The sequence below is a fragment of the Streptopelia decaocto genome (assembly GCF_964273445.1).
Source record: "Streptopelia decaocto genome assembly, chromosome: Z".
NCBI lineage: Eukaryota > Metazoa > Chordata > Aves > Columbiformes > Columbidae > Streptopelia > Streptopelia decaocto.
The window spans coordinates 81,635,662-81,649,911 of NC_138657.1; the positions used below are offsets into that span (position 1 = coordinate 81,635,662).

The 14,250-nt window shown below is 48.7% G+C and overlaps 1 protein-coding gene across 2 annotated transcripts in view; it reads left to right on the forward strand.

Annotated features, from left to right (window-relative positions):
- Nucleotides 1-14,250, forward strand: part of WDR7 (WD repeat domain 7) — a 61,717-nt gene that overhangs the window by 25,173 nt on the left and 22,294 nt on the right. For both annotated transcript variants that reach the window (XM_082075248.1, XM_082075247.1), the window contains 3 exons: nucleotides 1,142-1,260; nucleotides 2,395-2,518; nucleotides 5,830-5,943. In XM_082075248.1, the coding sequence (XP_081931374.1) occupies nucleotides 1,142-1,260; nucleotides 2,395-2,518; nucleotides 5,830-5,943 (357 nt within the window). The remainder of the gene's footprint in view (nucleotides 1-1,141; nucleotides 1,261-2,394; nucleotides 2,519-5,829; nucleotides 5,944-14,250) is intronic.

Here is a 14,250-nt window from a genome sequence, read left to right on the forward strand (position 1 = left end):
AGCCACCGTGGGGGCGTGCGGGATGTCCCCGTGGACCCTCAAACTGACTGCTTGTCACGTTTGGTGCTGATGAAACCTCGTGTTTATTCACCTGGGTCTGCTGTTGGGGATGAGATTTTTTTCTAATAAATATTTAGGTACATTTTGAAGAAAGTCTTTCTGCCCAAAAGATTGGCACCGAAAAAAAGCCAAACAAACCACCCACCCCCCCTTGTATCCCTGGAGGCAAGCTGCTTTAAATCACAATTTTTATACCCTTCCTACTAAGCTGTAAATTCCTGCTTTCGTGCATCTCTAGGAGTAGAAACACTGCTCTCTCGACTTGGAAATTCTTCTTTAGAATCCATTTTTCTTTAAAGAAAATTGACATAATGATTTCTTTGTAGCACCATGAAGAGCTTTATTAGCTAAAATATTTAGATTTTTATGCTCAGTATTGGTGACAATCTAATAATATAGATCTATATGCTCACCTGAAGTATTTCTCCAGTTTCTCAAGTCAGTGTAAAGCAGCATAATACTAAAGAATGCTTTTGCATAGAGTACTTTCCAAGCACCTTTGCCAGCTGTGTTGTTTGAGTTCAATGTGCTTCTCACCACGGGTTTGGCTGTGAAACATTGCAGGTTTGTAGCACAAACACGCCTGGTGAAGGGCAGTTTAGATGGGAAGAGAAACATGATTGTATAGATTTGTGTACCTTTCAAATGGGACAGAAAGCCCTGTGTGGTAATTCATATGCAAAGTTTCCTGTAATAGAATTATATCACACTTGCATGTAGGACATTAAATGTCACAATAAGTAACAATAATTGTGGTTTGAACTGGGCATCTAAATCCTGAACTCAGAACCACGGCTTAGGCTTTTGGGAAAAAATGGCCATAATACTTGTAGGGGCTCTTTGTTGTATTTAGTGCGTATGTTGAGTGTGTTCATAAGTGTGCAAGTTAACCAGCCGAGCGTGTGAACCGGCTCCTGCACCACAAGGACGGGCAGCCCGCGGCAGAGGAACCATTGGGGTGCTCTGCTGTGGCGCCGGCGCGGCTTTCCCCTCCCGCTCCTGCCCCCGTGCCGGCGGTGCCCGCTGTGCCGGCGGTGCCCGCTGTGCCGGCGGTGCCCGCTGACCGTGTCCCTCGTCGCAGGCTGGAGCCAGCTGGCCGCCATGCACTGCGTGATGCTGCCCGACCTGCTGGGGCTCGACAAGTTCCGCCCGCCGCTGCTGGAGATGCTGGCGCGCCGCTGGCAGGACCGCTGCCTCGAGGTGAGCGCCGCGCCTTCCCTGTGCGCGGGGGGACAAGAAACCCTGGCAGCTGCGCTGCTAACCCCCTCTCCCCCTCCAGCTCCCCCCTTCCCACTCAGGACAGGTGATTGGGAGGGAAGGGAGGACAGAGAGAAGAGAGTTGGAAAAATTAAAGGTGTTAAATAGAGAAAATAATACAAAATATACAAAACCGATGTTGAAAGTCTCAGTGACTGCAGAGCCGGCACCCGAAGTCCTGGACTGGACTCTGCAGCCACCCGGAGCTGGATTCAGTCTGTCACCGGCCTCAGTTCGCAGGGACGACTCCTAAAGTCGGCCATAAGGAAAAGGGACGAGGTCCTCGTGATCTCCCACTTTTGTATGAAGTATTCACCTCAATGGGATGTTTTACTCAGTTGGTCGGTGTCTGGTCCCCTGTTTCTCACTGTCCCTCTTGCGAGATGTGCATCCATCCTTATCAATGACCTCGCATTCCACTGCTATGTCTGCCAAAACATGTATCTGGCCTTCAGCAGAGCGCATTTAATAAGCCAACATGCAAATTCGCTAAAAGAGAAACTTGTTTTTAACAAAACCAGGACACCCTTAATATAAAACAACAAACATTTTCCAGCACATGCTCCTGCAGCTTTTATATCAGATTCAGTAAGTTAATTTTCCAGTTAACCTGTCAAAATGTTGAAGAAATTATCACATTTAAATACTTTTTTTTTCCACTTTCTGGACACTGTACGTATTTTCAGAAATTAAAAACTACGGCGATTCCATTAAGAATCTTATTAGAATTAAAAAAGCCTTACCCCTATTTTTCAAGAGGCTGCTGAGTCGCTTTCCATTTTGGAGCGTCTCTGCAGGAGCCGGTAGAAGGTTTGCCAGCGGGTGTTTGGGTGACGGGGACACGGGGGGTCCTGTGCGGGAGGGATGTGCGCTCAGATGGGGGAACTGCTGTGAGCTCATTGCAACGTGTGAGCAGCACGAGTCCGGTACCGCATATCCTTATGCATCAGCGGAGTGTGTTTATATTCCATGTGGCCACAAGTGTTTTTATCGCTCACTTCCTTGCATGTTGAATGTTTTAGACTAGAACTGCCGTGTTTCTGAGCGTGTCTGTGTCTGAGCTGGGTTGCGTTGCAGGTGCGGGAGGCGGCGCAGGCCTTGCTGCTGGCCGAGCTGCGGCGCATCGAGCAGGCGGGCCGCAAGGAGACCATCGACGCCTGGGCGCCCTACTTACCGCAGTACATCGACAGCGTCATATCGCGTAAGTAACGCCCTGGTAAACCGCTAAATAACTCGCTTACTAGAATTGAAAAAAAATTAGAAAACTAATTGTACACTCATGAGCAGTGCTGCAATCTAGGGGAAAAAATCTAAGGTTACATAGAAAAGTTTCTTGACGTTTTCCAAGTAATTTCACAATCATGAAGTCACTGATGTTGGTTAGGTAAATGGACCACTCGGGACCGGAGACTCTTGCAAACCATCCCTGCCATCGCGGGGCTGGGCTGTGCTTTGGAGTTTTCAGGGAAGAAACCTGCTGTGAAAAGGGCCGATAACATTACAAGGTACTGGTGGGCAAACACTGACGTTGCTTTTCAAATAATGTCTAGTTAGATTACAGGAATTGTTATAAAGGATCCTTCGGCACCCCAGGAGTGTGAAAGGCCTCTGGAAGGAGCTGGTGCCGTGTGTGTCCCTCAGCATCTGTGCAGCACTGGATACAGCTCCTGCCTGGGCTGGCGTTTGTAGCCACTGCTTACCAGATATTAATACATTAAATAGCTGCTGACCACTAAGCTGCTGTATTTTTCTCCAAAGCGTTTTCGTTTTATTAATTGCTATTAAAGCAGAGGTTGTACAGCCTCTAAGAGTTTGTTCTTGGAAGATCTGTCAGCATCATGAGATACTTCAGTCAATTATCCAGCTAGAAACTTGCCTTTATAGAATAATGTCCAAAAGCATCTGCCTGACATAACAAACCGGTAAAAATTCATGCTTTCATGGATGAGAACATTTGCTTCTAAGTTGTAGGTGTTCATCTTTCTTGAAGATGAGATTCTCTTTCCACCGACGAGTGTGGTTTCTGTTCAGAGAAAGACCTCTATTAAACACCAATTGATTTTTGAGAGATGCGTAATAATGTTATTAAATCTAAATGGAATGTGTAAATGACACGGAAGCAGTGATTTAAAGCGATGTTGAGGATTTGCTGGTGAGATGGAGCTATTGCTGATGGCAGCGTGTGGCTGGTAGCGTGTGCGCGGTCGGGGACGGTGCCGCACGGTGGGTGTGCGCCGCACGGTGAGTGCGGTGTGTGCACCGGCACGGAGCTGCCGTTCACCTTGGCGGGTGTGCGGGCCCTTTTGGGTGTTCGGGTCGGTTGTAATTGATTCTGAGGTCAGCCAGGCTCAGTTTGTAGAATAAACTAGAGTTGCCCTTTACTCTCGGGAGTAGCTGCTACCTGTCAAACAGCTCACGACTAGCAAACTAGAGTTAGTTTTCAACACAGTTAATATAAATAAACTATGTGAATGAAGGTTAGAGTTTGGTTCTCCTGAATGACAGGGCTGAGGAGGCAGTTAATAGTCTTATTGTCCGTATGAATGGATGTAAAGATGCCGACACCCTGAAGAATAATGATGATGATATGAGAAACAAAAGAAGGAGCTCCAAAGGTGCTGCTGTCAGTAAAGTGTGCATATTGGTTACATTGCAAGACGGATTTTAAAAAGGTCTGGGGAGGAATTGAAGGGGAGAAGAATTATTTATGAACTTCCGAGCAGGGTAGTTTTATACCACAAAAGGAGAAGAAATATGAAGGATAAATATTGCTTTGATTCCTTCATCCTCCACTTCCCTCTGTTTTGCCTCTGGATGCAGGGGCAGAAGTTAATAGCAGCATATGTTGTTACTCTGCAGTAGTTCTCACGTGCATGACGTGGAGTGTTTCCCTTACCCATTAACAGGTTTGTTTTGATTAAAACAAGCGGTGATCACTAACGGGGCAGAGGCTCTTTCCCCTTTGGTCTCCAGCACACAGGCGGCTCCTGCACGGACACGTTGCCCCGAGCTTCACATCGTCATGTGCGGGGAGCGAGAATCTGGGCTTTGGCTGGGCCCTGCAGTCCCAAACTGGCGTGTCAGCCTGTCGACCCCGCGGTGCTGTGAGTTAAACCTCACCGAGATGCTGCAGGGCCGGGTGGTTTTCGGGCTCCCGCAGCAGGGAGAACAGTTAAGCTTCCAAAGCTTCATCTTGCAGCTACCAAGATTATGTCATTCGACTGTAAATATTTGCCCTGGCCTTGTCTGCCCCTCATTTTCACAGCACACCATTGTTTCTGAGATGCTGATAGTCCTGGGGCGTTTGCCACGGGGACGTGTTTTCAGGTGACGTCAGAAAGGGAAAATGCAGCTGCCCTTCCCTACCTACTGAGTTTAAAGAGCAGGGACCATCTTCAGCATCAAATGGATTCTGCAAATTAAATTCTCTTTTCCCAGGGATTTCTTTGCTGAATATCATGCTTCTATTTAGTGTCTTTTACCTCGGTCAGCGTGAACGTTGGTTGGGTTGGGCTGTGTGGTGGGACATGGCACACGCGGGGTGCTGGCTCTGGAATGAGGAACAGACACGTTCTCAAATTTGTGACGCTGCTGCAGGTAGAAAAATGGCCACTGTGGCTTTAATGGAAGGGCAGAGGGTCTCCGGGCCCGGCCTTTGTGCGCGGGCTGCGCTGGAGCCGGCGGGTCAGATCGATGGCCGCGGCGTGGGGGGAATGAATGCCGGTCCCTGCGGGTCTGCCCCCGCACCTCCGTGTGCCAGAAACACCGCGCCGCTCCGCGCTGCCGAACCGTTAAAGGCATTTAGATAAACAGCCTTAAACCCTGGCTCTTTAGACTGCTTCAGGTCGTCATTCACGTTATCACTGGAAAGCAAAATAGACATGAAAAGTCTGTCATAACGAATGTGCTGGTTTCAGTATTATGAATGTATTTCTGGTAGGCTTATATTTCTGTTAGAAAGTTTTACTTAGAGCTAGGTTAATTGAGTAAAACTTCCATCAATTAAAATGGAAGATCTCATTGAATTAAAGGTAGTTTGATTGGACCCCAAAGACCTTGCTGTTTATGTTGGTGGTTGATCATCTTGCTCATGCAAGGTTTGACTTAAAAGAGCAGAAAGGGATAAGGCAAATAATTTTGTGCTGCAGCGTTTCAGTGTATCAAATGAATAACAAGCTTAGGGTGCTGCAGTAAATATTAAATTGTAATAAAGGTGTAAGTTTCTAATACCAGTGTATACAGTTGTTAGTGTGTAATATGCGTATCTAATATTTTTAATGCTGCTGGAAGATGTCAGAAAAAGAATAAAACCCGAGAGCTATTTACAGTGTGGAAAGGACTTTTAAAGGATAAGTTTGTGTGTACAGTATGAAGGGAAACGGGAAGACGGTTGCTCTTTGCTTTATCTGTTTTGTGGGGTTGCACTGCATGGTTCACAGTAGCACAAGACAATTTTCTTTTGCTGCTCTGAGGGTGTTGTTCACTGACTGTAGCGGTGTCTGGTTGTTTCAGCGGGGGTGCCCACGGAGGCCGTGCAGCCCGCGAGCGCCAGCCAGGACACGCTGGGCGCCGAGGCCAAGGCGCAGGAGGAGGAGCACGACCTGGCCGACGACGACATCGCCGCAGGTGAGCACCGGCGCGGGAACACCGGCTCTGGATGGGCTGGGACGGCACCGCCGCAGGTGAGCACCGGCGCGGGAACACCGGCTCTGGATGGGCTGGGACGGCACCGCCGCAGGTGAGCACCGGTGTGGGAACACCGGCTCTGGATGGGCTGGGATGACACCACCGTACGTAGGTGAGCAGCAGCACAGGAACCAAGGGTTTGGATGGGCTGGGACGGCACCGCCGCAGGTGAGCACCAGCACAGGAACACCGGCTCTGGATGGGCTGGGACGGCACCGCCGCAGGTGAGCACCGGTGCGGGAACACCGGCTCTGGATGGGCTGGGACGGCACCGCCGCAGGTGAGCACCGGCGCGGGAACACCGGCTCTGGATGGGCTGGGACGGCACCGCCGCAGGTGAGCACCGGCGCGGGAACACCGGCTCTGGATGGGCTGGGACGGCACCGCCGCAGGTGAGCACCGGTGCGGGAACACCGGCTCTGGATGGGCTGGGACGGCACCGCCGCAGGTGAGCACCGGCGCGGGAACACCGGCTCTGGATGGGCTGGGACGGCACCGCCGCAGGTGAGCACCGGTGCGGGAACACCGGCTCTGGATGGGCTGGGATGACACCACCGTACGTAGGTGAGCAGCAGCACAGGAACCAAGGGTTTGGATGGGCTGGGATGGCACCGCCGCAGGTGAGCACCAGCACAGGAACACCGGCTCTGGATGGGCTGGGACGGCACCGCCGCAGGTGAGCACAGACAAGGGCATGTTCTGAAGTGACAGACCATACAAAATAGGCATTTTAATTATAAGCCGTTATCTTTTGATCTTTTTTCATGCTTCTTTACACAGTGTCGTAAGCAAAATACCTATATGCTAAATATCAATATCCTTGGAATCAGAACGACCGCAGTATTTTGGTATAGCGTACTGCAGATTATAGATCGTGAAAACCATCTTCTTATGGACGAGGCTTTGTGCAGCTTTTTGGGAAGTCCAACAGAAAACTGGTTCTTTCTGTTGACCTCAGACAGTTTGTGCGGCAGCTCTAGTTTCGGGTCAAGTCTCTGGTGGAAGTTGCCTGAGACAGAATTACTGCTGGTAGAATACAGAGAAGAGTTTTGATACAAATGAACCATAACCCTGTTTTAAAAGGACGACGCAGCTTCTTTGTGCGGTGGTCCTGCTAAGGGCAGCATTGACGGGCTGCCTGCACAGGGCAGCACTGCTGTGCGGTGCTCCGGAGAGATTCACCAAATGCTTTCTTTACCCAAATCATGTTTCAACAGCTCGCTTTCCCGGCAGCCCGTTTAGAGAGGAAAGCGCCTTAGCTGAGCCGGCTGGAAAGCACCGAGGGCTGAAGGTGCCTCAGGAACGCACCGCGGTGCCTCTGCAGTGCTGAGAAACACGCGCCGTGTCCTCAAATGCACTGAAAATAATACAAGAGCGGTATCGCGATGGAGTAGCCGTATTTATTGCCGCCCATAGGGCCTGAGCGGCATCTCCGGATAACTAAAATAGAGCAAATATTTCGCTGAAATAATCCATATATGGAGAACAGCATTTTTTCCGAGCGGGACATGAAATCTACTGGCTTTAGCGGTCAGCATTTTACGATTCATTGCGATTGGCTTTTCTTTTTCTTTTTTTTAGATCTTGTAATCTCTGTGTAATTTTAGGACCCAAGACAGCACCTAAGTTTCATGTTAGGGCAGTGAGGCAAGGCCGTGGCTGAGCACACAACAGGCGGGGGCGGCAGCGCTGCAGCACGGCGCTGTCTCCAACAGATCTATGGTGACAGAGCTGCATAAATACACCGGCTTTAAAAATCCACCGCGTTTACTCTGTGGAGCTGGTTTGGAAATGAAGAACTTCAAGGAAGTGATGCAGCTGCTGGGCTGCAGCGCCGCCTGCAACGCATCCGCAGGCCTTTTCAAATGCCGGCATTTTCTCATCTTTTGAGCACTTCTTACTTTACCTGCGCTGTCTAGACTTGCTGATTCCAGTAGCATCCATTTGAAGTAGTTTTAAAGTAGTTCTTAGGTGATGTTGTTATTATCCATGTGCACGCGGAGGTCGGTGTGTGCTGTGGGTGGTGGCAGATGTCCGCTTCCAGCGCTGCCCCCTCCCTTTGTGCCACAGCTGCTCTCAGAAATCCCGCTGAATGGGAAAAGTGAGTTCTCTTTGTCTTAGAAAACTGTTCATACCTTAATTGTTCCCTTCTGCCTGCTCGTCCTCGCTCGGTGCCGTTAGAGAGGCTGCAGCGTGGGGTTTCCTGGGCTCTCCGTGTGGAGATTGCAAATATCTTGTGCTATTTACTATTACACAGAACATGTAATTGATGACCAGGATATTAGTAAATATAACCTATGAGTTCTTTAAGATTTCCCTTAGTGTTGGAACTAACTTCTGAAATCTGGGAAGGCTTTTGTTGTGTAAGTTTACTGGGCACCTGTGGTTCGAGATCGCTGTCTGCTTTATGCAACAAGTAAGGTCTTTTCCACCTGTAATCCGGTAACTTCACTGCAGAATATGAATTTCCTGCAGTGACAGGAGTAATAACAGTTGTGCGCTGGCGGTGCTATTGCCGAGGTGTCTGGGTGACACTGGTTCCCCAGCAGTGAAGTGCTGATGGAGAGCAAAGACCTGAAACCTCTGCGCTTGTTTAATTTACAGTTTTAGACTTGCTGCTGAAAAGTGCCATAGATGTTAAATAAGGTTTAAAACGTCAAGCCCCGTTTTAATTAATAATTACATATAGCTTATTAAAAGACCCAAACGTGGGCAGACTTTGCTGTGTGGGTATGGAGCATCTCACCACTCAGTGAAGCTGCGGGTGCTTTAGGAACTGCAGGAATTGTTAATCAGCCAATTATTTGTGATTAAAAAAACAGAGATACCTTATAGCACTGGAAATGACTTGTTCCACACTCCAGCTGTAGTTTGGACAGCTGTAACCATTCAAAAATAAAATACAATGCAACCGTATTGAACTGCGCTAAAACATTATCGTTCCAATTGTGCTTCTTATACGCAAAAACTTGAATGTTACCTACTTACGCAAGAGAGAAGGTGATTAAAGTTGACGCACTTAATTCTTTTACCAGTCTTTGCACTTTGCTAAATAAATAGATCATCTAAGATTCAATAGGCAAATTGCAGCATATAATAGCTATTCAGAGGCAATTAAAGTGCCTTTTTCATGCCGGCATGCGAGCGTGCCCTTTCACAACCTTCAGCTTGATTTGTGGCCATTCAAAATTAACTTAAAAGTCTTGTTTGCTGACAGCTTAAAGCTTAATTGACTGAAAGGCAAAGGGAGCGTGGTGTGTGAGTGTGGCCCACGTCCCCGCGTCGGGAACCCCCGGGATCGCGGGCTCGGGTGATCCCCCTGCGAGGTGAGGTCTGCTACAGCTTGAACAGCATGTGTGTGCCTATCAAAGAATACTGGTCTAAGGGCTCTCGTGTTGCTAAACAAGCAACAAATGAACCCTGGGCTGTGTCTGGCCGTGTCCGTGGACTCCCGTGCTGAGGGCTGCTGGGAGCTTCCCTTTGTCCGTTGACATTTCGGGGTGTCCCCGCAGGCAGGTTCGGTGCCTTTGCACCTGAAACACCCCCCGGGATGGCTGGTGCAAACTGACAAGAGGAGACACCCGCAAATAGACAGTCAGCGGGGATTTGCTGTGCCACAGCGTGTTGGTGAACAGGTATTCAGTCACTTCAAATAACATCTTTAAGCAGCAGGAGTGTATTTTAATCTGTCAAAATCAGGAAGATGTTAAAAGCAAAATACCTTACATTGTCAGACATGGTACGATAGGTACCTCAGAAAAATACAATGGCACCTCACGTCACGTCACCCATAAATTCGTGAAGTTTTGTTCACCTGCGGGTCGAATTTTAATATGTAGAAGTGAAAGAACGTGGATTCTAATATCGCTCTATTTCTTATTGATTTCCTGGCAAATCACAGCTATCTAATTTCTTCAGCCTTCCTATTGATTTCCGATAGGAGCAACATCTTTTCATAAAGCGTCAGAAAAGTTGCCGTTAGGTTTCAAAATGGTTATCATGTAAAATAGTTTTACTCTTAACGTTCCTTTCAATAAAATAGTAATCATACGTTAGAACGTGAAGTCCAGATCTGTTCTGGTGTTCCTGAAGTCTTACCTATGTCTAGAGAGATCCAGAACTCAACAATACATTTATCTCTTGTGAACAGCTTGTTAAATGCTGTTGAAAATAATACCTTATATTTGCATTCATCAGGCTTTAGTTGATTAGATACTTCTAGTACGCTTGCTTTTTGACTCTTTGAGCACCCCTGAAAAAGGGCTGTTTCTTGGTGAGAGAAAGCAGGGAAAGCTCTCGGTGTGCTCCAAAATCAACTGTGGTGTTGCTTGACTTGCTTCAGGTGTAGCTGTTAAAGGTGCGGGGGTTTTCAGTCCGTACAGACGGTGACTGACCCGCGGTTGTGGACACCGAATCAGTTTGCTGCTGGCTTCATATCGCCTCGTTAGAAGGTACTAATTGGCGCTCACATCAGTGTTTCCTCCTGCAGAAAAGTTGCGGCGAGGCCAGTGTGTAACTGCATAAAAGGAGCTAATACGTATAATCCATGGGTAGGTTTAAGCGGGGCTTTGGGCTGAGCCGGGCTTTGGGCTGGTTCCGGTGCGATGCGCTGCTGGTTTAGCGCGGGCGCGGGGCTGGGGACGCTGAGCACCACCAGGCCTGCTGCTCAGAGCTCCCAACAGGTTGATTTGGTCTCACCTTGAGCAGAGCAGCTGGATCAATGGCGTGGGGCTGCATTTAAACACACCATTGGCTTAAAATAGCACCACCTCCACAGCAGAAAATCAGCGCTTAACCCTTGGGCTGCCGGGAGCTGCTCTGTAGCGCTTGGCTTGGAGGCGAACGGGTTCCCGACAGGGTTTGTTAGCCTGAAAGTGACCATTTCTAATGAACAAGCATGTTGGGTTTTTCAGCAGCGTGTTTCACAGCGTATGGTGAGGATGATCTGGGGGCTCCAACCTCCCTGTGCTCAGACCTTTGGTTTGAGACAAGGCCTTGCAGGAAACGCTTAACAAAGGTGAACCTTCTTTCATTTTCTGTAAATCTTTTTGTGGCTCCAACCATCTCTAAAAACAGTATTCAGTGCTTACCTGCTCAGTGCCATTGTTCACCATGAGGGGTTCCTGGGTCTCCCGTCTGCAGCCGCATTGCGGGCATCACTGGGAATATTGTGCCAAAGCGGAGCAGCGCGTGTCCTGCCCTCAGCACACAGCCCTGCCTGCTGGACGGTTCCTGTGAGACGGTACGAAAATGACGTGGGCCATTTTCAAATACTTTGTGCGGACACAAAAAGAAAATAGCAGGACAGATGTTATCCAAAAAATCAGCTTGGCGTGCCAATAGGGAGGAAAACAAAACCAGCCCCCAGAAAACAGCCTTTGGTTTTATTCCAGAGCAGTTCTTCCGCTCATCCTTACCTAAATCCGTTTTCAAGGGGTTTTACCAAGCCCTTTTTGGCTATCTAAACACATACATATCTCTATTTTCAAGTGTCTGTACCTCATCAGTGAGAACAATAGACACGTGCAGGAAGTTTTCATAGAACGTGTTGGTTCTCGTGTGGCCCCTTCCCTGGCTGACAGTGCTTTAGCAGATACCTTTGGAAAACAGATTTCATTGAAAAATACTAATTGCTATGACACTAAAATGCCTTTGCTTCTGTTATTGCATAGGTGTCATTCCAACCGTGCGTATTTCAACTATATCTGGTAAAGCTGCAGCGCAGTTTGGTTTTAGTTCTTGTCTCAATTATAGGAACAGTAACAAGATTTATTACGAACTAGATTGTGTGGATCTCAGGTCTGTTGAAGCCTATGGAGTGGCTCTGGTTTGTAAGGGTGAGGGTCACAGCTTCGGGAACACGTCAGGTTTCCGTATTCACAGGTATTATTTCACTATCAATGAAGAAAAGACTGAAAATAGAAATAAGATGCTCCAAAGAAAAAACTTTGTGAACTAAGCTAAACTGTGTGGGGCCACTGAATATTTGTGTAGCGCTATATTGCGAGGAGCTCCTTGGAGAGCCGTGGGCATGGCTGCGTGTCCCCAGCGTGTCCCCAGCGCGTCCGCAGCCCTTCCCGGCGGCGCCGGAGGAGGGAGCTGCCTCTGCAGCAACCAGCAGCCGTTCTGCGCTTTTCTCCCGATCGCTTTCTGGTGTTATTTCCTCATCATATTTTTTGGTTCAGATTTCTTGTGAGCTTTCAGGAGGCGCTGAAATGACTCTAATTGTTCTTCCGTAGGTAGCTTAAAAACTAGAATTGTAGGCAGACACGCAGCATGGCTTTGACTGGTTTAAGAACCCTGAGCTATTAAAGGGAAAGGTATTTCTCTAGGCGTGTTTAGCGTACAGTTTTCTGAAAGGTTTCTGCTGTTTCCTCTCTAGGTGACCAGCAAAGCAGCTTTATGTGACTGTATTTAGTGTAAGAAAACGGTACACTTGACATGAAGTATTGTCGATTGTTGCCAGCCAAGATGAAGCAGAGCTCTCTCCATAGCTCCTGTGCGTTCTTTCACCGTGTCCCTCCAGCGCAGAGGAACGCTGACAGATCCCAGGGTGAGCGGTTGTTGCCGATAAGTTGTCTCAGCCCGTTTTGGGTGTTCGTGTCCTCCCTGGCGTCGCCTGGAAGGACCGAGGACTCTCTGGATTGAACTGTGTGTTTTGTGAGACCTGAGAGAGAGAGGAAGGGGCTGAAGCGCAGGAGTCGGTGTCCCAGGAGCGAGCAGATCCAGCCCGGCCGCAGCCGCTCAGCCCGCGCTCAAATCCATTGATCCCCGCTCCACTTAAACCCGCACAACTTCATTGGTCTTTTAATCCTTTTATTGTAAGCTAGGATAAAATTAATTTTACCCAGGAACTGTGCAAAGCCAATTAACGCGATCTTTAGAGTTATTTAGTAAAGTGCTTCAAACTGTTAGGTTTAGCCTGACCTCGTGGCTGCACTCTGTTTTTTAAATGAAGTGATCAATACCTCACAGCCTTTTAAACAATTTAAACTTCAGAAAGATTTTACCTGTGTTTTAAATGCTTCCTAAATAGGCTTCCTGCTGTATCTGTGGGGGTGGCTCCTCTCAGCGGTTGTGCACGTGTAATTCTCACAGATGGGGGTATTTTGGACTATGGAAGGTGGCCGCCGCGGTTTCTCTTGGGTGCGTGCGGCGGGAACTGTGTTATTTTTACAGCTGAAATGCAGGAGGTTTTTGTCCTTTCAGCAGGGCAGCTTCTGTTTTCCACATAGAGCTATTTGAGGTTATTAATTTTCTCCCTGTGATAGGGTGATCAACCGTCCTGTCAAGAAAATGGATCTGTGTGTCACCCTTTAGCATGATTAAACGGAGGCACGTCGCGCTGAGAAAATACCGCATTTTCCTGAGACAAATGGAAGTGTGGGAAGGACTGCTTCTATAGGCGTTATTTCATTTGAACATCTCCCAACTGGCTGTCAGTTTATTTGTAGGAAATCATTGCAATTAACTCTATGTTTCTGCTAGTAATTAAAAAATAAAAGGGATGGAGGGCAAAAATATTTAGAGGGTTTTTTCTCTGTCACGTGGAGGTTTTGGGAAGGGATGTTACTGGGGAGAGGGTTGGTGTTGGTTTGGTTTGGTGTTTTTATAGTTTCTTGGTTTTATTTGGGTGTTTTTTGAGGCAGAAAATGCCACGTTACAGCAGGGGGCAGGATAGACACTGTCACACCACATCGCTCAGGAAACCCTCTAAGCACGTTTCCTACCGTGGTCAGGTTGGAACTGATTGTTTGGCTCCTCAAGAGCTGTCTCCTCCGCGTCCGGGCGCTGGAGCTGGGGAGTCGGCTCCGGTTTCCCTCCGGATCCTGGCGGTGGCCCTGGGTGGGGACACCCCGGATGGGGCGTGCGGGGCCCCCGGTGCCCCGTGGGGACGGCGCGGGGCCCATGTGCGAACGGTAACGAGGAGCCGCTGTGTGCAGATGGCGGGACTGGGCTGAGCCGTCGCTAACCGATTAAAGCTGTTACACGTTTGGCTTTGTCTGTTACAGCCCATTTTCATCTTTCTTTCTCTCCAGGCAGTTACTATTGATTTTCTCCTCTCCTTTCTTTCCTCCCCCGCCATTGTTGAGCCGGCCGTCGTTCCCCTTGCCGCGGCCGCACGTCGCTGTCCCTGCGCAGCGCGTCCCCTGCACTGGGAGGGCTTTCAGAGCCAGGTTCTGAATCTGGTTCCCTTCTCGGTGGGTTCTGCACCATTCCTGCCCAGCCGCGGGAGCAGAGGGAGCG